A 25,406-nucleotide genomic window follows, 5' to 3' on the forward strand; every position below is an offset into this window, starting at 1 on the left:
GCAGTTTGTTTTTCTTTTTTGGTGACAGAAGTATATTGATTCAGTTTCCCAGACGATTGTCATTCACCCCTCTTACTTCTCAGGATTTGGGGGTGGTCTCTTGTGCTGCCTCTTGGCTTTGTCTGTATTTACTAGGATTTCGGAGGCTTTTTTTGCCTCTTTGGCTTTGCAATAATTTTCAAAGGTGTTATCATGTCTCTTGGTACCTCTTGCCTTCATCAGGGTTCATACGGATTTCACAGTCACACCATGAGAGAGGCAGTTTTACGCTTGGCTGCACAAGGTCTTGTCGGTAGGGGGAGGGGGTCAGATGAGGTGGGGGGAGGGTTATTCTCCCTACATGTTCCCGAAACTGTATGTTCTTGTGCGATCCTGCTCATTCGCTGCTCTGTTGTGATGCAGCTTTCTCCGTTTTTGGCTCCTGCTGCCTGATTGAAAGGGTGCTCCCTCGACTTTCCCAGGATCCTCATTGGTTTTGGGGCCTTTCAGTTCCTTGTGCTTCACGGGGTTCTCCTGAAGTTACTCTCCCATGTTTCACCGAGCCCAAAACATCCTTGGTGGCAATTGTTTCAACTTGAATTTCCGCCTCTTTTCAGTTGTCTCTGCCATGCGGCTTTCTTTCCCATATCCTCACATACTCTGCTCCCGGGGAGGCGATGGGCAGTGAAGTGAACTCTTCTGAAGTAGGGCTGCTCGCTGTAGACTGATCCTGTACGCAGCTGTTCTACCCTGCAACCGCGATGCCCACTGCCTACATGTGCCCACAGTACAAACTTGAGCGAGTTTTGGGGGTGGAGGGGGGGGTGTTAGTTTGCAGTGACCCTGTACACTATGGGCAATGTATAACATTGCCAAATGTCACAAACTTCTTATGGCAATTAGAATTAATCCCAGTCAATTCTAATATCTGGCAATGCTTTAATAATCAGCACCAGGGAAATGAAACAGGGTTCATTTTTCTACTGCTTAGTGCTAGAATTAAATGACACGTGGTTTAATACTCTCCACTTCATGAGAGAACCATGCAAGTGTTGGCAAAACTGCAATAGAACAATAGCCATCAATTCAACAGATAGACTTGTTGTCAAAATTGTGAAAGAAACCACAAGCCACCCTCTCCCTTCTACGCTCCTAATTCTCCCAGGATACGCCTACACTTCACTAAATTAGTTTACGGATGATAAACAAAATAATTATCAGAAATGATGCAATTACCTCTATGACGCCAATACCACAATTTAATAAGATGACCTTTACAAAATGATTGGGTCCGTAAAGCCAATCAGCTGTTTCTCAAACGCACCCTTGGCACAAAACTGCTGTGTCTTGAACCAGAGGCAAATGCTGCTCAGTCAAATATTCACAAATGTGTACTCGCTGCAATTCCTACTGCCGCAGTTCATCTCATCCATTTAAGCTGGCTGCAATCTCATTTTTCATGGAATTTGGTTACTGATGATTTCTTTTCATCTAGAAACTTTTCATTTGAGTTGTGTTCATTGCCATTTTTTAATCCCCGTTTTTTTTATTTTTCTTAGTTTACTCCCTTCACCCCTTTTTGCTATAAAATCCACTTTCTTGTATTTTCTTTTCTTTCCTGGCCGCATTATCTCTACTCGCTGCCCACTGTTGCCGTTGCACCCCTCGTATCATCTATTCCTGTTTTGCAAACCATCCCGCTTCTTTTAAGAATTGGGGCTAGATACAACCCTTCTGTCAGAGGAATTGAGGGGATTTCCCCTTTTTGTTATCCCTACTTTTCCACTCCATTCCCATTGTTGTTTTTGTAACATGTGGACTTTTTCGCGTTTTTTCCTATACCCTTTGTCGCCCCTCTTTCTTCTATTTCACAGCAACATGTTTTTCCTCGTACCTCTTCTGTTTCACCATCCGCCCTTCAGATTTGTTTCTGGGTCCCTGCCCTTTGCTCACACTGTTGCAGCTGTTCATTGTTGGCTGATTTAGTTTGTTGCATTTCTTACAGCCAGGGAACAGAATCATACCTTTAAAGATGCATTATTTATGCTGGTTCCATAATAAAAGTAATGTATTATAGGAGTCCTATAGAGATTTGATTGATTGCAGGCAAAGTGGCCAATATAAGAATAAGTCTTAAGGAAATGTGCAGGAGACAGTGCTGAAAAGGAAACAAGCACAGCTGCGAGGCAGAGGAAACTCTTGCCTACTAGGTCTACCAATTGACCATCTCTAATTTACATATACTATTGCCTATGGGAACCAGTCAATTTCCTTAAAACTTAATCTTATTTTGGCCACTCTGCTTGTAATCAATTAAATCTCAATAGGACTCCTAAAAATACATTACTTTTATTATTTAATGACAGCGTGAATGTGTTGCTTGCCTTGACAAATCCCAGAAGGGCGAAACTCGTGGCCATTGTGAAAAACCCCAAGGGTGTCTCACTTTCTAGTCCCCTGGGATCTCTCCCACTCAAGTGACCCTGGGGGTGGACCACTGCAGGAGATCACCTGGGTGGGGGAGCTTGGGGGGTGGTGGTGAGGCAACCAATGGTGAGATGTGTTATTCGCCCGCTTGCCTTGACCATATCCCATCCTATTTTGTAGGATTCTCAAAAGTTGCCCCCCCTTTCTACACAAATACTGGGCCAAGGAAGAGAACGACTGAGAGTAAAGAGGCTAGCACGCCTATATCTCATTGGACATGTCCCGTTAATCAGGTCAGGCAAAGTCAGGCATTTGACCTTAATCACATACATCTGACACCCCTTAGCTCCCCCATCACGGATAAAAGGCAGAACATAGAGACACACTCTGAGCAAGGTGAGACAGGAGAAGGAGCAGATCTTCCGGGGCGAAGGCGAACCCACTGGAGCAGGACGACCGATCGAGGGACCAGAGTGATGGGTAGGGAAACCGCAAAGGATACAGTGAGAAAGCCAAAATGTAGACAAGAAACCTGCGTTGTTTCAAGGAGGCCAGCGACCCTCCCTGGTTAACGACAGAGTTGGGGAGGTGAGGCCAAGCCTGTGGTATCAACCTTGACTTGTGAATCAAAGCCACAGAGACCAGAAAGGAATGCAGACAACCGGTGAGTTAGCGAAAGACATGAAAGTCTGGTTTGTGTCAAGGAAAGATTGAAGCCGCAACAGTGTATCTCACAATTGATGGCTGAGCGCTTGCTGAGGAGACGCGAAAGAAAACAAACCAGTAGTGAACTTTTAATTTACCGATAACTGTGATGCCAGTGATACAGAGTAGCGGAGTGGTCCGATGAAAGGAAATAGCCCACTCAAAAGTCTCCGCAAAATATTTGTTGTGTTGTAATAACGCAGCAAAGTGAACAAACTCTGAAATGTGCAATGGTCAAGATTAAACCTGATGAAAGGGGAAGTTAAAAGGTGACTTTAAGAGGAAGATTTCTTTTGAACTTTTCTGATTGTGGTATGGAACTACCAAGACAAAGAGATGCTGGGGCAAATAACATAAGGGAGAGCTGAAGTGAAAGTTGAAGTGGTCCTGCGGAGGTCTATGGTAAAAGCCTCCATATTTGAAAATTCAACATCAGTGAAAGGTCTGAGCTCGACAGAAGGAGACCGGAAGCATGAAATAAGTAAGGGAAGATCTCTGTTGAATCAGGTACTTTTTTGAAAGGTCCAAGCCCAATGGAGAGGGAGACCTACGTGAACTGTTGATGCCTTTAGAGGAGGTCCGAGCCCGGAACTGTGAAAGAACTTTTAGAAAACTGGAATAATTACTTGAACGTGGAAGGCCAAGCATGCTCGAGCCATGTATTGAACTGCCTTTTTTTTGATAACCTGAGCCAGAGTGTCATCCGGTTTACGGTACTCTGTGCTATCCAATGTGGGGAGGAGAGCTGACTCAGCCACCTCGATCCTTTTTGTTATAACACTGACTTTCCTTTGCATACACATTCCCCTTTACACCCTTTTTGTATAAGAGATGGGGCCGGCATTAGGTTTTGTTAGTATGGGCCTTGTTGATTTGACATAGGCTGACTAGGACTGTGTTTTCTTTATTATTTGATGGTAGAGACTACTCCCATCATATCTAAAGGGCAAAGTAGGAGTTTTCCAAATCCCACGAATGTAATAAAGGTTTTGAAACTTGGAACTCTTGTGTCAGTGTCATACTCGTGGTACCATGCGTCCCTTACACCATGTAGTTGTCCGTTTTCTTGGCTACTTTCCTTTCTGTTATTTTTGGTGGTTTACATTGTCCGATTGTTTAGAAAATGTCCTTCTAGTTCCGTTTGGCAGCGTGCACTGATGGTCAGATATCAGGACGTCACTTACTAACATTCCACTAAACAAGTTTTGCATGTCCTGTATTACATGTGATTGATGTTAGTTCATGAAGTTAATAAACTAGTTAAACCTTGTTTCAGTCTAAATAACATTTGCGTATCGAGCACCGCTTAGCAGTGATTTTTTTGTGCACTTCTACTCTAGTAGCTGTGTCCCAAGCCGCCATGTAAGATCACTGGGGCACATTTGGTTTCCAGACTCCTTTCAACCATAGGAAGCACAGGAGGGCGGCCCATCAGTGTGCAGAGTCCCCAGTTCCTTACAGGTCTGAACCTACAGCTGAGAGACCCAGACCGTTTGCCCTGCACCCTATATTGCATCTGCTGTGCATAGGCGATCCTGCCTTGAGCGGGATCCTCCCACCTTGCCAACATTACTCCAACGTTCACAAATGCAGGCTTTAGAGTTTACATCTGAAATGCAGAGACGCTGTTCCGGGGGATGCATTTGTCACAGTTGACAGACCTCGCTGCAAATTTTAAATGCGAGTTTAATAGCAATCTGATTTTAATGCATGTCTGCACTATCAAAATGTGAAATTGCTTGCCATGTAAACCTTCATGGACTTTAATCCAATCTCCAGAAACCTCCAATGGTTTTACAAATCCTTAAGAACATTAAAATAACAGCCTGTAGACTTTATAATATGATGTGTCCTAAATGCGGCTGAGGCTTCGTATCTATGCAGGCTTGCTTCAATGGTCGCTTCTCACCAGCCATTGCTGTGCGTTATCGGTGATCTGGCACCAAAAGCGTGTCCGTCAGTCCCAAAGAACAAGTGGAAATTAGATTAAAGAGCTATATGAAAAAAACAAATAGTGCATCACTACCTGGTTCTCCAACTTCATGCTGCCAACCAACAAGCCTTGTGCATAAGTGGAACTAAAGAGTGGCACTCTGTGCTTCCTGACACGTGACCCCATCCTGCTCCGCTCTAGGAGCGGCCTGATGACCGGTCTTCCCTGCAGCATCTCAACCTGCCCATCTCCCTGGAGGCAGGACCGCATGCACATGATGCCAACTGTTCTGTTAGATTCTCATGCAATTCAGCCACCCTGATGGCATGACAACCCTACACATTTTAAATAAATGGAATACTTTTAAACTTATAATGTAACCATAAAATGATTTTGGAGTGCCGCATGACGCCACATAAGATCAGAGAAAGTGCAACCAAAGCGTTAGCAGAAACTTCAAGTCAGTCCACGGATCAAAGTTTATATCAAAACATGTTGAATAGGAACACGAGGACGCAACGAGGTAATGCTTCAGGAGAAAATCTAAAAACAATCTCTTTCACGCCGCATCTGGTCAGGTAACAAGGTTTACGTCGTTTTGCAAATGGATCTTGGGGATTTTTTTTTTTAAACTACACAACAAATAACTACTTAGGTTAACTGTAGGTGCACCTGGATTAAATTCTGCGAAAGACTACCTAGTTCCCATAGCTCAGGAACCATAACAAAGAACCTATCAGGATATGGCGTTCTAATTTATTTTTCTATTTGGGAGATTTATAAAGGTCAATAACAAAGAATGAGCAGAAAGAATTAGTAAAGTCTTCATCTGTTTCTTGATAGTTAAACATCCAGCTTCTCTGGAGACGGGATTCCAGACAGCAGCCTGAAATGGAAAGGAGTGTCCTAAAGGCTTTTTAATTTTACAACGTGATACATTACAAAACCAGAGCTTTGTGGGCACAAGGTTTTCTTGGGCGGTGTGTGATATCTCTGTGGACCGCCTTAACCCCAAGGGCCTTCTTACGCTTCACATCCACACACAAGAAGGAGCGGAGACTGGAGGTGGGGTACAATACGTCTTTAATCATGCATACTTAAACAGGAACTAACTAACTGTCGTTCTCCCCTCCTCTTCCCACTGCCCCGTGTCCTCCCCCACGTGACATGAGTGACAACATCACAGGCGGTACCACTTACTTTACCTTTCCCCTTGATGTACGTGTTGTCCGTACAGTGCCTATTGCGTTAGACTCTGTGTTCTGAACGTATTTAAATGGAAACTCAGTAGGGGCCTCAAAGGAAAATGGCCTCCGCCATCTTGCAGTACTTGAGAGAGCAATTGACCGAGAAGTTCTCACTGTGTACTGTGCTCGCAATCTAGAGGTTTTGTTTGTTGGCCCATATAGTTGTCACATAGCTGACGATAGAGGCTCTTTAATGGTTGAAGCACTGCTTTTTGTGGGATCTTTGTCACCCCTCTGTGCAGTGTAGGTGTAGCCGTGTAACTAATGACAGTGAATTGATCCGTATAAATATTGTGCCACACAGATCCCATAGCAACCCGTTACTGTAATACTGCAATCAAAAAGTCTTAACTGTCTGTAGTAATGTCACCACTGAGGACTATGAAAGTGCTGGTCGTCTGCTGTGATGCAACACACACACACACCCTTACACTGGCACGCGGCTCTCTCGTGTCTTACTGAGTAGAGTAGTACCGCTAATTCTGCAGCATGGCAAACAGTCAAGATACCACTACTTGCGATCGCTGTACAAGCCGCTCCCAGCAACGTTAAGCGCCTAGGCACTGGCCCGAAGCCCTCCACCAGGCCCTCCAATTTCCCCAGCAAACCTCGCTCCCAAGCTCCAAATAAAGCCCCAAATGGAAAGAAAAGGACCTTCACTCTGTGCCGGACCTCAGTTCGCACAACCAGCCCGGTGTGAAAGCTTGCTGTGAGCCTGCACCATTTTCTGAACAGTTAGTACTTAATCCCTGTCCACCGTAAAATGATGCACGCATAATTATTAACCCACAGTGAAATAGTGAACCCGTAGTGAAATGAAGTCGCATCGTATGCGACAGGAGCGAAGCGTGAGCTGTCCATCACATGTGACTCCTGGTCCCGCCATAGAATATTTCCAAACGGTTGAGGGTCACCTTGTACAATGCTATATGATCTCCGGAGCACAGTAGAACCTTTAAGGTCCAGTAATATATTGACTAGAACGCCCTATTACCCATCACCTGCCATTGCCGGTAAGAAACCTGTGTAAGGAGTTCCGAGGCCCGATAACCGAGCTTCCAGCCGGCAGAGCTCTACCAAATCAAGTAGAAGGCCAGGACGCTGTGCCAGTCTCCTGTCTGCTCAGTTTCCGGTGCTGTGCCACACAGATGACCGACATTCGGTTATCTGGCAAATTTGATTTGCTGACCTCATTGGTTCCAGATAATTGAGATTCTACTGCACTATTAAAGTTAATTCCGATTTATAATGACACGTTTAAGTGTGAAAGGTATACCATTATTTTAAACATATCTAGGATGTAATGGAATGATTCAATTATTACTAATAATCATTTTGATGTCATAATCTGTATCTATTAGTTTTTTTAGAGGTTTTCTAGAACTCAACGTGACTTCGTTTGTCGTGCGACTCAGGCTCTTGTGCCTTTGTGGTCCAGAGTCTCATTTCCAAACACGTTTAGTTAATGAATAGCTCTGCTGTGTGGTGTGCGCAGAAAGACAGCTCGGGCTAACTGGCCTGTACCAACCTGTACCATTAGCGCGCTGCCTCTCGCGTGCACCTTTGTACCATGACTCCAGTGCTAGCACCTGCCAGCAGGAATTCCAAGCAAAAATACTTGGGATCACTATGTATGCCGAGTAAATATTTCTCTGCAAGAATGAACGCGCGTGCAACGCCCACAGTGTACTTTTCCACGCCGGGAGCGCAGTCTGCAAAGGTGGCGCTTCCTTTGAAGCACTTGGCATCACTGTTGGGCGGCTCTGCTTTGCCCGTGACCCCGGATTACTGCAGCATACAGCAAAAAAACGCCAAATAAGAGCGGTCCGAGATTGTGGCCGAGTACCAACATTGGTGTCACATTGTGGCCTGATCAGAATAGCTAGTTTGTATTTACATATGTCCCGCAGAGTGGAATTCTAATGAGCGACTTGACGAGCATTGTGGTAAGAATTTCACATAGTCTTGTGGGTGTCTGACCCCTTGTCTTAATGACCTGGATTCATATACTGACTTCCGCACTGTTTAAAACAGACTAAACACACTATACCAATTGAAGACAGCAAATTACTTTTAAAATTCCTCAAACACCTGGGGGGCCAGGGTGTTTGGCATCGGCCCTCTAAATAAAGTGGGTTGATCTGTTCCCTCAATTTATGCTCTCTTACATATATGTAGATTCCGGCTGTGCTCACTCTAGGGCTCAAACACAGGCATATACACACGCACACTCGCAGAAACCCGCACCTCCCCCTTACACATGCGCCCCTCGGGGTCATCTTCGACTCTCTCCTTGTCTCCTCACATCTCTGACGTCTTTAAGAAATCACACTACCAGCTGCACCTCCTCTAAGGTATTCTTCCATTCCTCTCCTTCCCCAGAAGCTCAATGTCTCCAGAGCTCTGGTCCTCTCTAGGCTGGATTACTGCAACAGCCTCTTTCTAAATCTGCCTGCCTCCACTCTTTGCCCTTTGCAACTCATCCAGAACAGGACTGCAAGACTTGTCCTTGGCCTCAAGCCCAGGGATCGTATCTCCCCAGGACTGAAATCTCTGCACTGGCTCCCAGTGGCTGCGAGGATTGAGTCCAAAATCCTAAACACTGTCCACAAGTCCTTCTGGGACACGGGGACTCAATACCTTCAACTCTCTCTTCCTAAATATCTTCCTTCTCGAGCTCTTCGCTCATCCGCCTCCAACTCCCTCAGGGTCAGTCGCTTCTCCAAGCAACGAGTTGGTGGTAGATCTCTTTCTTCAGTTGGGGCCTCCCTCTGGAAAAGCCTCCCTTAAACTTGAGGAAGCACCTCAAAACCTTTCTCTTTGCTTCAACTTTTTCTCCTCTCCCTTGCTGTCCTCCTGGCTGTAACCGGAACTGCACCGGTTACCTGGACACCCTCTGATTGTGGGCCCAGGTCCCTCCCCCACCAATCACACACTCCTGCACTGTCTGCCTGGCAACCCCCGCACTTGGGCACTGTTTCTGTATCCCTACAGTCCCCCTACCAGCACTTGGCACCTGATGTCTGCACTTACCCTTGCACTTGCCACTTGCTGGCCGTTACTTTTACGAATTGTTATTATCTACTCCCACATACTGCACTGTCCCTTCCCCAATCCCATGCACTTGCACGATATGACTGACACCTGGCCTAGTAGGATCGTTGTCTGTCCTCCCTTTGTTCCCCCTGCCTTGCCTCATCGCGCCTTGAAACACTTGCGTATAGCCGCGTTATAAATGCCATATCATATATCATATCACACACACCTGCACTCCTCAGTCTTTGTTTCACACTCATGCACGTTACCACATATGCAGTATCTGACTTGCACATATTTCAGCAAAGTCCTTCCTCTACCCCGCCCACATCCAGGGTCCTGGGCACAGGAACCACGTGCTGCTGTAACCAGGAAGCTGTGTTTCAGAGCCCAGATGTGGCAAACAGCGCACATCAGTATGCTTGGATCACTACTGCCCGGTGCAGTGTTTACCATACCTGCCTAGTGTCCGGGTTTAGCCTGGAGACTGCAGGTTTTTATGCTCTTCTCTGGGTCACTGGTGAAGAGCATGGAGTCACTGGGTTTTCTGTCAATCCAAGAAATTCTGCCCATGCCACTATGTGATTGACAGCTATAGTTCTTTCTAGGATCTACGAGATAACTGCATGGCAGGAAATACTGAATCTGAGAATGTCGAATTTGAAAATCACACGCACAGTGATCATATAGATCACTTTCTCCCGCATGCCCCTACTCCTTCCTCCCTACTTACCATTTTCGGTGGCAGATGCCGAATGCGTAGTGTGCATTCAGTATGTTTTATTCGATTTCTTTTCGCCGAAACATCTTTCTGTAACCATTGACATTGAGGCGGGGGTGGAGGTTTGGTATTGAATGGAAATACCTGGCATCCTGAGGTAAAACTCTTCCCTCTTCCCTCCTCTCCAATACTCGGCACTTGGCAAGGCGATGGGTGGGTGTCTGATCCCTGCATGCCTAGGAAGAGACCTCGACCTCCCTCCCCACTCCGACTCTGCCCTAAAGTTCTGAGCTGTTCCGTGTTCAGAATGTGCTAGTGACCTTTCATAGAAATTCAGCTTTTAAGGAAATTGTGCCCACCTGGTTGCAGATGTGTACCGTGGTCCGGGACCTCCCTTTTTGAAAGTCTTCGGTCAAGAAGGGGAAAAGTCTCCCTCACATATAAAAACAGCATTTCTGCTTGCTTGTTTTTTATGTTCAGCGTGTCCTCATACACACACCCCTCCTAACCTCCATCCTCTTCCTGTGCACACTCCCCACCTCCCTTCTCCCAAAGTTCCAATGGGAACAGGTTGCAAAGCTCTGGGCTGTTGGACTGATTAGTGGCCATGAGCGCGTAGCATGAACTGCTCTTGTGACTACCCGTGCCTTACCAGATCCAGTGGCATGGCCGGAGCATTGTGGAGACATGGACGGGGCTCGGGTTTTTGTTTCTCTAATGTAGGCAGGTGTGGCGTTTACTGAGAGCTGGTACAAGGGCCTTTGGATTTATCTGGATCCGAGATCAGGGAAGACATTCTTTGCCAGATCTGGGGAAACCTGGCCCTTTTCCAGCACTCTATGGATGCATGGAGGCGTATGTGTTGCAGCACTTGGAAGTGAAGCGGCTGGATTGCAACATCTGGTCAAATGAGAGATGAGTCTTGACAACGTGTACAGCAGATGGAGGAAGCACTGGATCTTGCAAGAGAGGGTAGAGTGAGCCAAGGCCCACCTGGGCCGGGTTAGCAAAGCTATATTTGCTTTGGTGGCTGCATAGTAATGATTGGTTACTCAGATCAGGTTGGTTTGGAAGCCTGGTAGTGGGGTCTCATTTTACCAATGAGGTATCTAGATTCTCTAGCCTGTATGGAGTGTTAAGAGTTCTCAAGTTTCCCAGATTCATGCGTGAGAAAGGTAACCAGTCCAGATTTTATCATGGAATTTTGAGACTTGTAGTTTTATCTTTCAAATTAAAGGCCACAAATCCCAGACTTCCAGGGAATAAACAGGACTGGCCTGCTTTCTGAACATGGATCTGGCAAAGTTGAGGGCCCTGCGCTAAAGGGCGCCTAGTCCCAGACCTTGAACGTGTGCGGTATGTGCGAGCTTGGGGGATCCCAATTTAATTGTGGTTACAATAGAGCGGTGCTGGTGGAGCTGGCTAATGACCAGGAGGTCAGCTGCTGGAATAAATGGACACCCTCACCAGTAATCTGGGTTCTATGGTCCCTCGATTTGAAGGCCGGCCTTCTTTTATCATTTGGTTTCCATGTTCTGTTTGTAAGTGGCCGACTCAAGTATATGGGGACGGATTGCACTAGTGTTTTGAAATTGTAACTTTGCTTTGAAAAGCATACCTGTGTTTGTAAAACATGTGTCTTGAAATGATAGTTTGCAACAGTATTCATGCTGAGTAGGTCATTCTCCCTCAAAATTGCACTTATGGCCCACCTCAGTACCAAAATATGTAGCATCTTAGTTATGGTGCTGTGCCTGTAGATGAGCGTTTGGGAAAATGCTAACTTTCCAATGTTCCTTTTGTTTTTCAGTGAACACGTATCTCTATATGATGCAGGCACAAGGCATCATGATCCGGGAAAACATGAGGACGATCGGGGCCCAGGTATATGAGCAAGTCGTCCGGGGGGCGTACGCCCGGCGGAACAGCAGTATCAATGACACAGGTATGTCCACATTTGCGCTTTTGTCACTTGGTCTTGCACTTGCACAGGAATGTGGATCACTGCATTTTACATTTGTGATCTTTTACGGATTTCGTTTTTTATTGTTCATTTTATTATTGTGTGGGGGTGCTGATTTGTTTTTAAATTTGGACGAGGGATATAAAGAATTTCAGTTCTTATGAACGTTTTTTCAAAATAGTTTGGCAGTTGAATCTTTTCGACTTGTGTTGAAGCCTGATGACTACATCACAGTGAAGAACTTTAAATAAGGCAAAACACATCTTGCACACCAGAGTTCAGGGTTCAAAATGATCACTGGCTGTTTAGCTCCTGCTTATTTCTGGGAGTGCCTAGCTAACCTAAAACCCCTCTTTATCAACCACAAGGCTGTCTGGGGCCGGGGACCACACTATCTGCAACTCTCCCATACTAAGTATTCCCCCTCTATACCTCTGCACTCCTCTGGCACTAACTCCTTGTGTGTAAAGCATTTAGCTAAACAGAGGGCAGGAGGTTGATTGTTTTCCTCAGCTGGCTCCCTTCTCTGGAACAGCCCACCCTTTGTCTTGAGCAGGGCTTTCATAAATTCCAGAAGCTCCTCAAAACTTTCCTCTTTACCTCCTCCTTTCCTCCCTCTCTCCTCTGCTATTCTCACAGTCGCTTGTTTGGTGTTCAGGGCCATTACGCACTTACATTACATTGCACTTCACCTGTTGTTGTGCCATGAGCACCCCATCACTTATCCCGTTCCGCCTCCCTTGTGCACTTGCACGTTCTGAACACTCACAAGGCATAGTAGGTTCATCCCCCAATATATATATATATATATATATATATATATATATATATATGTCTTTTATTTGTTTCTCATTCCCTTGTCCCCTCCCTGTTGCCCTGTGGGCACTTTGAAACGGTATTTACTTCCTGTATAAGCACCTAACAAGCAAACAACAAGTAAATCAATAGAAAGGGTAGGATAGGCTCTGGCAGTGCCATGGTAGGCCACCTACCCCAGGTTGAGAGGTCTCAGCCCCCACTAATAATGCAGCAACTCTCAGGTCCTTTCACCACTGAAGTACTATTTTAAGAGTTGCCTGCGAGGTTGTTACACACAGGATTCAAGCACAGCTGTCCAACAAGTGTGGAGAGGACTGATCAGTGAGTGGAATAAAGTCATGCGGCCAACATATTGTTATTATTTCTTAAAAGTGTACAATCTTTGATACCGACCTTTCAGGGGGCAGCTTTACCTCCAGTAGCATATCTGAAACCGTAAATGAAAAAGTAAACCCCCTTCAGCTGGTCGGAGATGTAATCAACAAAATCAAGAAATGCCTCCATATGGGATTTTTGCTGTAGAGTTTCACTAAGCTCTTTGGCCTAGGGTTCAAAGGAACGATTCCCTGGCGTGTGCTGACATATGCTCTGATTGTCTATGCACCCACTCCATGTTTCTTGGCCTTTTTGTTTTCCTTTTTCATGTTCGAGTTTCCTTTCTTGACACTTCCTCGATCCCTTCACGCACTACCTCTACCCTCTATCATTTCTCTTCTCTCCATGTCCTTGCTTTATTTTCATGTTCTTGCCTCCATTTTAATCTGCACTTCATCTGATCTATTTTTAATTTTCCCACTGAGCTGTTTTCTTGTCTTCCTGTTTGCAGCCCTCTTTTTATAACTGCACAAAGGTCGCAATACCAGGCACCGTGAGCCCCATAGTAATCGCGTGAGCTAATATCAATGATTTACACAGTAAGGGGTGTGGTTCTTGTGCTTGTTTATCTATATGCTGACCTGGCATTTGAGCGATAAGTTTTAGTCAATAAAGAAGCAATGTATTATAACGATGTTGGTAGGTGGAAAGCTTACTAGGGAGGGGGCTGGGGCCACAAGTCTTCGCTCCAAAGGTTGGGGCTGCCTCCAAGGATCAAGATTTTCTAATGTGGAGGCACTACGTTTCAGCCGGTTTAGGCCCATCAAGGTGTCCATGGCATAAGACACAGGGCATGAGTTCAGTAATACGAGGATCGGAGTGTCGTCCGCATGCATGTTGAAGCTCAATCCGAAAGAGCGCATGATGCTAGTGATGGGACAAAGGTAGCGATTGAAGAGGAGAGGGGATAGAGCTGTGGTACCAATACATGTTTACATAGTCCTCTTTGCCCTTTGATCAATTTCGACCAAAGGTGCATGAACAATTACATACACATATATGTGGGAGTAGGGTGGTGGGTGGGTGAGCGGATTAAGGGTGTGGGATATCGGGATATAAGGAGGGAGCGCCATAAAAAAAGTTGCATTCATGACGAAACAAAAGTGCACAAAGTGCACATGTTTAAATACATGTCTATAAAACACACGTAGAACCCTCCAGCACTCCGCAAGTTGGAGGAAGAGGTTGTGGAAAGTAAGGATGAGAGCATTATTTTGAGGATAGATGGAATCCAGAGTAATGCAATGGCCTGGATGCCAGTGATGGACTGGACTCTGTCAAGTGGTAGCAGATGATACTTGGTGGGAATGTTCCTTGCTCTGGAGAATATGAGGGAGTATAGCTGTCTCCTTGCGTTGGCGTAGCACGTCATGATTGTCTGTTTTCACCCATCCACGTGACTGAAGACCATGGTTTAGAGCTCTGGTGCATTTAAAATAGTATTATTTAATGAATCTCTGTCTTTAATGTTTTCGTGCCCTTCCTCTGACTATGGGTTTGTTCTTTCACACGGTTGTAAATACTGTTTCCAGCCCAGAGTGGCCTTGGCTTCTTGGGGCTGGTCCAGCCTTGCCCTTCTTGATTCACCTCTGTAATTGAATTGCTTTTCAGCTGCGACACACTGGAAAAGCCACACACTGGAAAAGCCTTTTATTTCTGTCCAGTTCTGCTAAAATAATTATGGAATCATCCATAGTTCACTCACTCCTATGTGTGTGTTTGTATATATATATATATGTTTGGCGCATGTCGCAATGTATTCACTACATATCTATCCTTAAAAATACTTTGTCCGCTTGCGTTTCTTTGCATCTGTACATGTGTAAAATTGATATCTTCATTGTCTCTGTAACCTAAACATCTTCATTTCGATCCCGAAATGTTGCGTATCTTCGATATTTTCTTAATGCCTATAGAATGTCTATGTTCTTGTGTCTCAGCATCTCTTCTGGGTGTGACAGTCTTGCTTTCATGTGACATCACCAATATTCTATTTTGCTCATTCTTCCCACTTCTTCTGGGATTTCATTCAAATGGCCATTCAAATGGCCATCATATTGTTGTGTATGCAGGTATGGGTTTCTCAATGGGAACCTTGCCTCGAGGATTCTCCTTGGTATTGGTATCTTTACTGGCACTGCTCGTATTTCACATTCTGGTTCCCAGCATATAGGCAACATGGGAGCAATTTGAGGTTGGGGTACTTGGCTCCTTCTCTACAGCACCATTCCTGCAACATCTACTAGTACTAATGTTTGCGTAGATCGGACCGATCCTCTTGTGACGTCTACCAATGCAACTATTGTGGCGCTTCAGGGAGAAGCCTCCTGCTCTTGTGACCTCTGAAAATGCATAAGGTGCGGCCCTGTTTCTGTGACATTACCTATTGTGGAAATGCAAGTTATATGGTAAAAAGGGGTAGGATTGCGCTTGACCCCATTATAATACAACAACCAGCAATCAAGGTACAGTATTTTAATGAGGTAGATTGAGAAATAGCCGACACGTGTTTCGACACTCAGGTCGTTTTCAAGGCTAGATCACAAACATCAGTGGCATCACATAATCAACATATTCAATAAATGACAATTTTGAAAAAGGTGTAAGTAAAAAACATACCAAGAATCAGGTAAGGAGGGTGGTACAGCAGTAGCAGGTCAATGTAGGCAAACAATATAAAATAAAAACAAAAGAAATAGACAGAAATCGAGAAAAAATATATATAAATTCATCAACTTGAAATTGGGTTAAAGCCATATTGTCTTCTCTAGGCTAAATGTGACCAGCACCCCGTGGCACGGCCCCCATGCAAGTCTGAGCACCAGCAAAGTACAAGTGGTGACCAAAATTCAGATTAACGACATCCAAAATTGTGATGTTTAGAGAACGGTGAAACTAAATAAGTCCACAGTGGTAGCACTTTACCACTGTGGACCTATTTAGTTTCACCTTATTGCTTTTGTTGTTCCTTTCCCGTCACCAATTACTGGTTCCTGTGATTATTTTCGTTCTGTTCTCTAAACATCACAATTTTGGATGTCGTTAATCTGAATTTTGGTCACCACTTGTACTTTGCTGGTGCTTGGACTTGCATGGGGGCCGTGCCACGGGGTGCTGGTCACAATTAGCCTAGAGAAGACAATAAGGCTTTAACCCAATTTCAAGTTGATGAATTTATATATATTTTTTCTCGATTTCTGTCTATTTCTTTTGTTTTTATTTTATATTGTTTGCCTACATTGACCTGCTACTGCTGTACCACCCTCCTTACCTGATTCTTGGTATGTTTTTTACTTACACCTTTTTCAAAATTGTCATTTATTGAATATGTTGATTATGTGATGCCACTGATGTTTGTGATCTAGCCTTGAAAACGACCTGAGTGTCGAAACACGTGTCGGCTATTTCTCAATCTACCTCATTAAAATACTGTACCTTGATTGCTGGTTGTTGTATTATAATGGTGTCAAGCGCAATCCTACCCCTTTTTACCATATAACTGTCAATTTAGTACCAGCCTGTGTGGATTGGTTGGTGGGAATTCTCACACTTCTTTTTCATTTGATAATATGCCTTATAAACGTATTAGTGATAAATAGCGCACAGGTACCCTGTTCGTGACTCCACACTCTTTGTTCCTATTGTGGAAATGCCATCGCATGATACCATGTTCATAGGATGTCTAATAATGCATCCGCTATGTATATGCCTCAGTCAGGACTTCTGCGTTCATGACCCCTGGTGCCTCACCATTGAGGGTGAGGTACTCTGCAACCTAGGAGGCCCAAGTAGGAGCCATCTATTGTATGGTGCCCTTTCTCCAAGCACTGAGTTGTGGTCAGCATGATGAGACATTTGGCCTGCCCGGTTTTAGGCAGCCTAGCAAACAATACTCTCTACGTTAAGTGTCACCAGTATGTAATGACATGTTTTGTATATAATCTGTAGAGATTGATTTCCCTTTTGTTATTGCAGGTAATGTCTACAAAGATTGATTTTCTGTTTGTATATTTATGTTGGCTACTGTCCATGGCATCATCATGGTGTATTCTGTAGGTTTTGGTTGATTTTGGACAAAAATAAGTTTACGCTGTTTGTGTATTTAAGACAAATATGTATTGACTGCTTTTGTGCCAGTTCTTCTGTGCATACATTTTGTGCAGTGGAATTGAGTAGGTTTAACATGTAGTTGTTCTGTTTTGCATGAGCATTTTAGAGAATAGTGACGCCATAGAGAATGTGTTTACCAGCGGGTAGAGCGGGAGTGGAGGGAGATGGGGCTGGGAGAGAATGAGGTTGAAGTTAGCAGGGTGCAAAAATTCAAGTTGCAAGCTACTAGCCAGCTATTAAAAAAAGTCACTCACCATCTCAATTCAATACATACACAGAGCACACTTTCTTCCTCGCCAAGAGTCAAATATCACCAGCCAAAGGCCAGCAGCAAGTGCACATTTTGCACATTGAAGTTAGAGGACTGGCTGACTAATACCAGAGAAGTGGGAGTACAAGGAGGAAGGGAGCAAAGTCAAAGTGCATGGTGGAAGGTAAAAGAAGTAGGCAAGTGATTACAGTGGATCAAGGGTTGAACCCATACTCTCCAAGCGTCAGTTAGTTGGGCTAAAGTGGGGCTATAGGGGACCGAAAGGCAGCATTCCCAAAATGGGGATGTTACCTTGGTACTTTAACATCTTCGGAATGAATCGAGAGTCACTGGGTTGAAAGGTCCTTATGTGTGGAAGGAGGAATCTGGTGAAGGGTGAACACTGTGAAGTATTGGGTTCAGCAAGTGCTCTGGTACTAGGCCCCTTCCAGCTCAAACAGACCCTTTGCTGCTTTCTGCCCTTAGAGGCAGACACCCAAGGGAGAATTAATGACAAGGGCGGCTTTGTGTCACATGACCATCTGGGAACCAATAGGAGTTCTCACAATGACATACTGGCTTGATGGAGGTAGCGTCCTTGGTGCTGTAGGCTCAGGGATATTTTTGAGTCAGAACCCTCAGATGCTGCACAGGATCTCATGAAACGCCAGGATGTGGCAAAAAAACTGAGGGAGAGGGGATGAGGAGAGGGAGTGAGTTGGTGGGGAAGGGCAGTGGGGCACTGGGACTCGAGGACTTGCTGGAATCTGGTAGAAAGATGCATCCTCAGGATGGAATGCTGGCGTGTACCATGTGACTCAGCCTGCATTCCTCAGCACCTGAATGGCTGGTACCTTCTCCTAAGGTTCTAGTAAAAGTAATGGGCTTTGGCAGTGGTTGTCACCAAAGTAATGTTTTGCAGCCGGTCTCCAGCTGCAGAGGAACTTTGGCATCAGTTGCACAACACAGAATATTAAATGAATGTTATTTTTTACCCTTAAGTAATTCATAGTTCAATGTTGTTCACGGTCTTCCACTATTATTCGCTGCCACATTACTGTATATATAAACATGTGTGATGGAGTGTAATATGAAAGAAAGTGATCACACATGCACTCAGAACAGGTGGGCACCACCATCCCTGTAATCTCAATTTTCCTACGCACCTCACAAATGTTTATGCCAGGTGATCTGGCTTTAGCTTGATGCCAACTGGCAAACAAGAAAATGGCTGATTTGTTCTACTCTGGAACCAACATTTAGCCCTAGGCTGCCTGGGCTGGGGCATCCCCTTCCTTCACCGAGGTCAGGGATGGAGCCAATGGAACCACATCCACCGCGCAAATTAGCTGAATAGAAAAGGGTGCTAAGCAACCTGCAATAAGAGATTTGATTAACAGGAGATGGGCTGCTCCCCGAGTTCTTGACCTCTCTCCGGCATAGTAACACAGCCACCAATGTGGAGTTTTTAAAGGGATCACAATGGGGACCCTTTTACACAACCCTCAAAGGCCTAACCTACTTATGCACCAATCCTTTTCTTCACCTGGCATGATCTCCCACTGGGGGTTCTTCCCTGTCAGCCCAACCTCCTTCAGAGGGGTCAAAGGAGACCATTGGGGTGGCAGAGACTGAACAGACCCTACTCCGTATCTGGGACACCCACTAGAGGAAGGCCTCAAGATGAACCTAGTGGTTCCATCCCCTAGGCAGCCATTGGCAGCCTCTTCTCTCACACCAGGATGTCACGTAGTTCCCTTTCAGAAAATAAAATGCATAGAGAACCTTCTACAACCACCTATAAACCTTAATGAATAGCAATATGAACAATTATATCTCAAAACACTAATTACTATTTCTAAAAACTATGAAATGTTAACACGAAACACTAATAATAAATGGAAACATGTCATCATATAAGCTTTTGACTTTTATACAACAGTTTCTTGGGTGTGACTGCTGTAGTCAGCCACACCCTTCTAGTACTTGTCTGGTGGTGTCTTTGGTGGGGTGGGCAGGGTCTTCTCCAAGATGTTGAAGAGGGATGAACTGCCCAAGGCCACCAAGGATGCACGGCACGTACTTCCATTCTGTCCTTTAGCTGCCTGTTTGCCGCCTAATCACAGCTGCATGGCCCGTGCTCCCTCACTGTTCTTGGCAGTGCCTCTGTAGTGCGCCACATTCACCACTGCCATCCCGGCATGCAAAGATCTTCTCTGGCAGCCGGGTCCCCTGGGGGGGGGGGGTGGTTGGGCTCTATAATCACTGCAACTCCGGGTGCACTGACCTCTTTGGGCGACGCCCCCATCACCAGATCCTGAAACGGTCCAGCACACATTATAGAAATCTAGGTCCACCCCATCCTCCTCCGTGTATGTGTAATGCAAAGGTGGCAGGCCTGCAAGGACTTCTCTTGTGCACCAGCGTCCCACCTGGGACTTAACCAGCTTCACCATCTCACCCGTCTGGCATCGGGCTAGAGGGACTTTCAACACTGCTGCACTTCTTCGGTCTCCCTGGCCACTTCTGGCTAAGATGGCCGCATAGGGCTTATCCTGTGGTTCCTCTCCGTCTTGCCCCGGGTGGCCTGACATGGGGCAATGCTGCGCTGCCTGTTCCGGCTTTCCTGAACATGTGGGATGGGCTGGGTGGCCCTGATGTTCTCCCCAAGCCACATTACACATGAGACACACAGTCTTTACTGTTGGGCCCGCCAGTCGTGGCCCTGATTGGCCGTCTGCTCCGTAGGCCCTGTGAGTGCCTGGCCTGTACCAAGCACACTGTTAAAGCACACAGTTAATGCTGGGTCGCCCCAAACATATGCAGCCCAGTGAATACGTCTGTTAACCCGGGAGTGCTCGTGGCCATGGCCCCCCAGGCAGCTGCTACTTGTTGCCTCCAGCTCACTCTTCTCACCATTGTACTTTTTTTTCAGCTGTCACTTTCTTTTTCAAAGTTCTCTCCCCTGCCCTGTCCAGTACAGGGCAAGGAAGCTCATGATGGGCTGGATGGTTTAGTCTAACAATAAACAAGTAAGTCACACAGACACCTAGACATTCATTAAAACCTTTTTTTACTTCATCCCAATATCCGCATCTTCAATTCTTAATTTCCCTCAGGTGATGAGCATGCAGCTCTCAATAGCTGGACCCAAATTGGACAAGGGGGCTGCACACATCTGCCTACTACCGGCAGTTTTCCTCTTGACTAGAAAGAAGAACATGCTGCGCTTTGTAAATCCAGGTGTGTGCACGTAAGGATATGAAAATACAACCCAAGTGCACGTCCAACCAAGACAGTGACACTGGTTGCTGCAATTGGCACTATAAAAATGTTAATCCATCTTCATTATTACTAAATTGTCCTGTCCTTATGTGCTAATATGTCACTATTTGGCTCTGTTCCTCTTCAAAAGCATGATCTCAAGGCATTATTCAGAGGAAAAATATTGATTTTAAGCAATAGATGCCGAGGAACTCCAAGCATAACAATCCTCAGCACCACCCAAGAGTTTTAACCCTAAATAAATTGGCAAAATTGCCAGTAGAATGTACTGATGGTTCAAGTTCCCAAGCTACCTCAATGAGAAACTCGGCTTCTTCTGAGGCCTACAATCCACCAGAAGTAGACATGTGTAGACTGGAACCGCCAGTGCAAAAAGGAAAGAACCAGAAGACAGGCCATCAGAGTCTACGGCCCAAGACTCTGGAACCACCACCCTGTCCACAACACTTCCTCACTTCTACAGATTATGAAGAAGCTCAAGAACCTCCTCTCCAAGGAATGGCCGCTTCCTTAAACATAGGTCCACACCAATACCCACCCTACCTGCGACTGGGTGATTTTCTCCCCACTGTTTCATCCCCTGGTTGCTTGCAGATTGCCTCACATCCGCCCTGTTGACTTGCAGCTGACTTGTTTCTCTGCTTCCCTCACTGCGTTGCTTCCCCTATGATGTAAAACGCTCTTTTGATCCACAAAGCTAGGTCTTCACTCAATAAATATCATATAATAATAGAAATAAGTAAGTACCAGGATACCCACAGGCCCGTTCCCCCTGCAAATCTCCCGTCATCCATTGATTATAGCTGTGTTTTCTTGTCGTCAATGACAAGTGTACTTCAGGCAGATGACATTGTTCATAATATTAAAGCTGAAAAGTATTATGTTTGGACATCTGAGTGCTGGATTGCCTCAGGGCAGGACAAAGACTGAAATGTTTGGGATATTTCTTCTCTGTGAAAGATAGTGAGCTAAAGACTCTGGGTAAGTCTCTCGTAACCAGGACTAATGTCTGGCAGAGGGACTCCCAGGACCCCCCTTGTTAATTTGCATATTCAAGTAACTTTGGGTCTCACCCTAATTTACTAGGGGAATCCAGACGTGGACCCCTTGCTCACTACTCTTAGATAGGCACAGCTCCTCCCTACTGATGAGGTCCAACCAGACCGAAACACGTGTTTGGGGATGCTGTTGGTACTCTTGTTCAGAGGAGAATTGCCTAGCATTTCGGTGCTGCACTGCCTCATGGCAGGACAAAGACTGATATGTTTGGGATATTTCTTCTCTGTGAAAGATAGTGAGCTAAAGACTCTGGGTAAGCCTCTCGTAACCAGGACTAATGTCTGGCAGAGGGACTCCCAGCACCCCCCTTGTTAATTTGGACATCTGAGAGGCCTGCTATCCTGTCCTCTTTCAATTGATGATTGAAGGACACCTGACACAGGACGGAAGTGTGTTTATAGTATCACTTCAATAATGGATCAAGTCGAAGAATAAATGGGAGCCCTTCACTTAGAATAAACATGGGTCAAATACCCTGTTCTAAGGAATTTCTTCCACTCAGGAGGGTCTACAACCAGGTTTTAGCTCACTGCACCCTTCACAGAAGAGAAATATCCATTTGCATATCAGCCTGGTCCCACCCACAGGGGCATTACTGCAGCAAAAGGCAAGGCAATTAATGTTAACACATGTTTTACTTTCAGTGCCTTACATTTAAGTTCACTACCTTCTATTGCAGGGCTCACATTTTTAAAAGCCATTTTTGCGGCTTGCCTACATTTTCACATACTGGCTCATCATAGAAAGGAAATGCAATTTATTAGAATAAAGTAAATGTTACGAGGCCGCTCCCACACTCCTTTTCAAATTTGGAAAACTTGGGGTTTCACCCTAAGTAACCAAGAGTAATCCAGACGTGGACCCCTTGCTCGCTGTGTCTTGGAGTGGCTCAGCTTCACCTCACTGATGAGGCCCAACAAGGCCGAAACACGTGTCTGGGGTTGCTGACGGCACTCTTTTTTAGAGGAGAGTTGTCGAGAGAATCTTGTAATTAATGCACAAAAGCCTTTCTAAAAGGACAGCTACATGTTGTTAGCAAGCAAACACTGTTAAACGGCACCACAGGTCCTTCTCCCACAACCCCCTGTCACCCACTGGAACTGTCCACTATCGTCGCAACAGGAGCTTCCTCTCCTGATCCCATGCACAATTCCAAAATGGAATACGATTTGTAATTGAACGAGTCTGAGTTTTCCAAAATGGGGTACATACATACATACATACTTCTGACTCCTCCAATGGCCACACCTGCAGCAGTTCACCCAATTATAAGGTACAGACCTGGCATTATCCTTTGTGTACATGCCTAAAATGGCTTTAACCATCTTGAAGGGTGAGTTTTTATTCCAACATGCCTATACTGTACTTTGAACAACACTGGTGACTCTGACATGTATTATTCTGGACCATGTTACATAAAACACACAAACCAACGCAGTCTTCTGGCCAACTGGTTTATATGAGCCTGTGGCGGCACATTAATGTTACATAGGGGCAGATTGGGTGGGAGCGAACACTCTGGTAGACATGGCCTGAAGTGCTTTTATGTGAGGTGTTGTAAGATTTGTATGGGGCATTATTCATAAGTCAGTTATGGCCCTCTTTGGAGGGTGCATTGCCCATTGTAGATACTGCATGTCCTCGAGGCATGGAAATGTCACCATGCTATGTTGTGACAATTACATGGCACATCATTGCCATTGTTAATGGCCTCCAAAAGCAACAAAGTGGTCTCAGAATTTGGCAGAGCATAGATGAAAAATATGTGATTTAAATTGATGGTGAAGTAACAATTGCTTTGGATGTGATGATTTTCACTGTTCAATTATGTATAACACTTTTGTGCTGGGTAGCGGGTGTATTTGACTTTATTTTTGAACTTTTGATTGCAAGCTGTGACGTGGGCACTCTGCTAAAAAAAAAAAAGAAAAAAAGAAGATTCAGTAGGCCAAGTCAGTTTGGACTCGGTTATCCTGAAGCAACTGATTGGTGTTGAGGGCACTGCAATGACGAGAGCTATATATTGGATTGCAGGCAAAAACATGATCAAACGTAGGACATTCTGATGTGTCCCCCTGCACTTGTAACAGACGTGGTGGTGACCACTGAGGAATAGTCATTTGGTGGGCAGTTGGGTCAAGGACTCACTGCATGAATCTGGGATTATGTGGTGGGTTACAGGGGCACACAGTAAAATGAATGGTGCATACAGTGCACCTCCCATCTTTCCAGGATACCGCCCTATGTGGTATCTCTTCAGTCACTTTTAATCTCAGAGCATCTTAACCACGTCCTTCCGTGAACATGGGCAGCATAGCTGAGTCATGCTACGAGACTGAGATTTCCTGACAAGGTTTCCTGTAGGTCCTTTCCAGTCGATTTCTCAATTCTTCTTTTTAAATCGGTTTTCGACCAATTAAAGATCAAGAACTAGGGCTTGATGCGAAAGGCCATGTAATGATCACAAAGCTCATAGATGAACATTTGAAAGTAATTGGATGACTTCAGCACCTGACCATGCACGTGCAATCTTTTTCCCAGTGACCTGTAGGGATTGTAATGCTCATGAGCCACTGCTTACACTCCCTTTTTTGTCCATTAAATGCTTTCTTTCCTCAACCTGCATCCCCGCTTCTTTCACCGCCAATGTCTTGTGGTGAAGAAGATCGATTTTGCACAGGAGTTGCCTCCTACTGGAATTTGGACCGCAGACAGTGAGACTGTTCGAACCAACCACAACCAAAAAATGTTAGCATTTAGGCAGCAAGGAGAGCATTTTAAATCTCTATTGCTTTTAATTTGTTTCGCTTAACACTGAACACTTTTTGTTGCTCTAGATAATTTTTGACAACCATTATTTTACATGTATGGAAGTGTATAACTGGTGTTGCTAATTCTTGGATGGATCCAGTGACCATGGGCTGGGATGCCCTCTCAATGTTTATCCTTCTTTGCCATGTGCCTATTTGCTATACTCTATGAATGCTGAAAGATTAAGCTGCAGGTAGGTATAAATGCTGCTTACCTGCTGGGTTGAATGCCAGTTGTTCACATGCACAAAGCAAATGATCACTGCCAAGAGCGGATTATGGCTCGCTATGGAAAGTTCACATTTTTAAACCTATGTATCAAAATGAGAGACCGTTGAGAATTGTATCTCAGCTGGTTGGTTGCCACTGGGTGGACTGATAGCCATTGTTTGAGTGTTGTTTTCCCTTTAAACCTTCACCACTGAACGCTGCCTCTGCTAATGCAAACTAAGCACAGGAGTGGCACTGTGTGCTTTGCCTCTGCATAGACCCGCCTTCCCGTCCCGATTGAATAAGGAAGAGAATGGGAGATTTATTTTAGAGATGGAGATGAGACGCATTGAGGGAAAAGGCAACCACCACTTGGAGATGACACACACATGTTGGCACCATTTATATACTGTACGATGATGTGTCAAATTGAAAATGCATTTTTAAAAGGTTTACAATTTCAAAAGCGCCTCGATG

The 25,406-nt window shown here is 45.1% G+C and overlaps 1 protein-coding gene across 2 annotated transcripts in view; it reads left to right on the forward strand.

Moving 5' to 3' along the window:
- The window catches only part of B4GALT5 (beta-1,4-galactosyltransferase 5), a 239,746-nt gene that overhangs the window by 154,281 nt on the left and 60,059 nt on the right, over positions 1 to 25,406 (forward strand). For both annotated transcript variants that reach the window (XM_069651263.1, XM_069651265.1), the window contains exon 2: positions 11,859 to 11,993. In XM_069651263.1, coding sequence (XP_069507364.1) covers positions 11,859 to 11,993 — 135 coding nt within the window. The remainder of the gene's footprint in view (positions 1 to 11,858; positions 11,994 to 25,406) is intronic.

This window comes from Ambystoma mexicanum, chromosome 3p, assembly GCF_040938575.1.
Source record: "Ambystoma mexicanum isolate Mex_15411 chromosome 3p, UKY_AmexF1_1, whole genome shotgun sequence".
Taxonomy (NCBI): Eukaryota; Metazoa; Chordata; class Amphibia; order Caudata; family Ambystomatidae; genus Ambystoma; species Ambystoma mexicanum.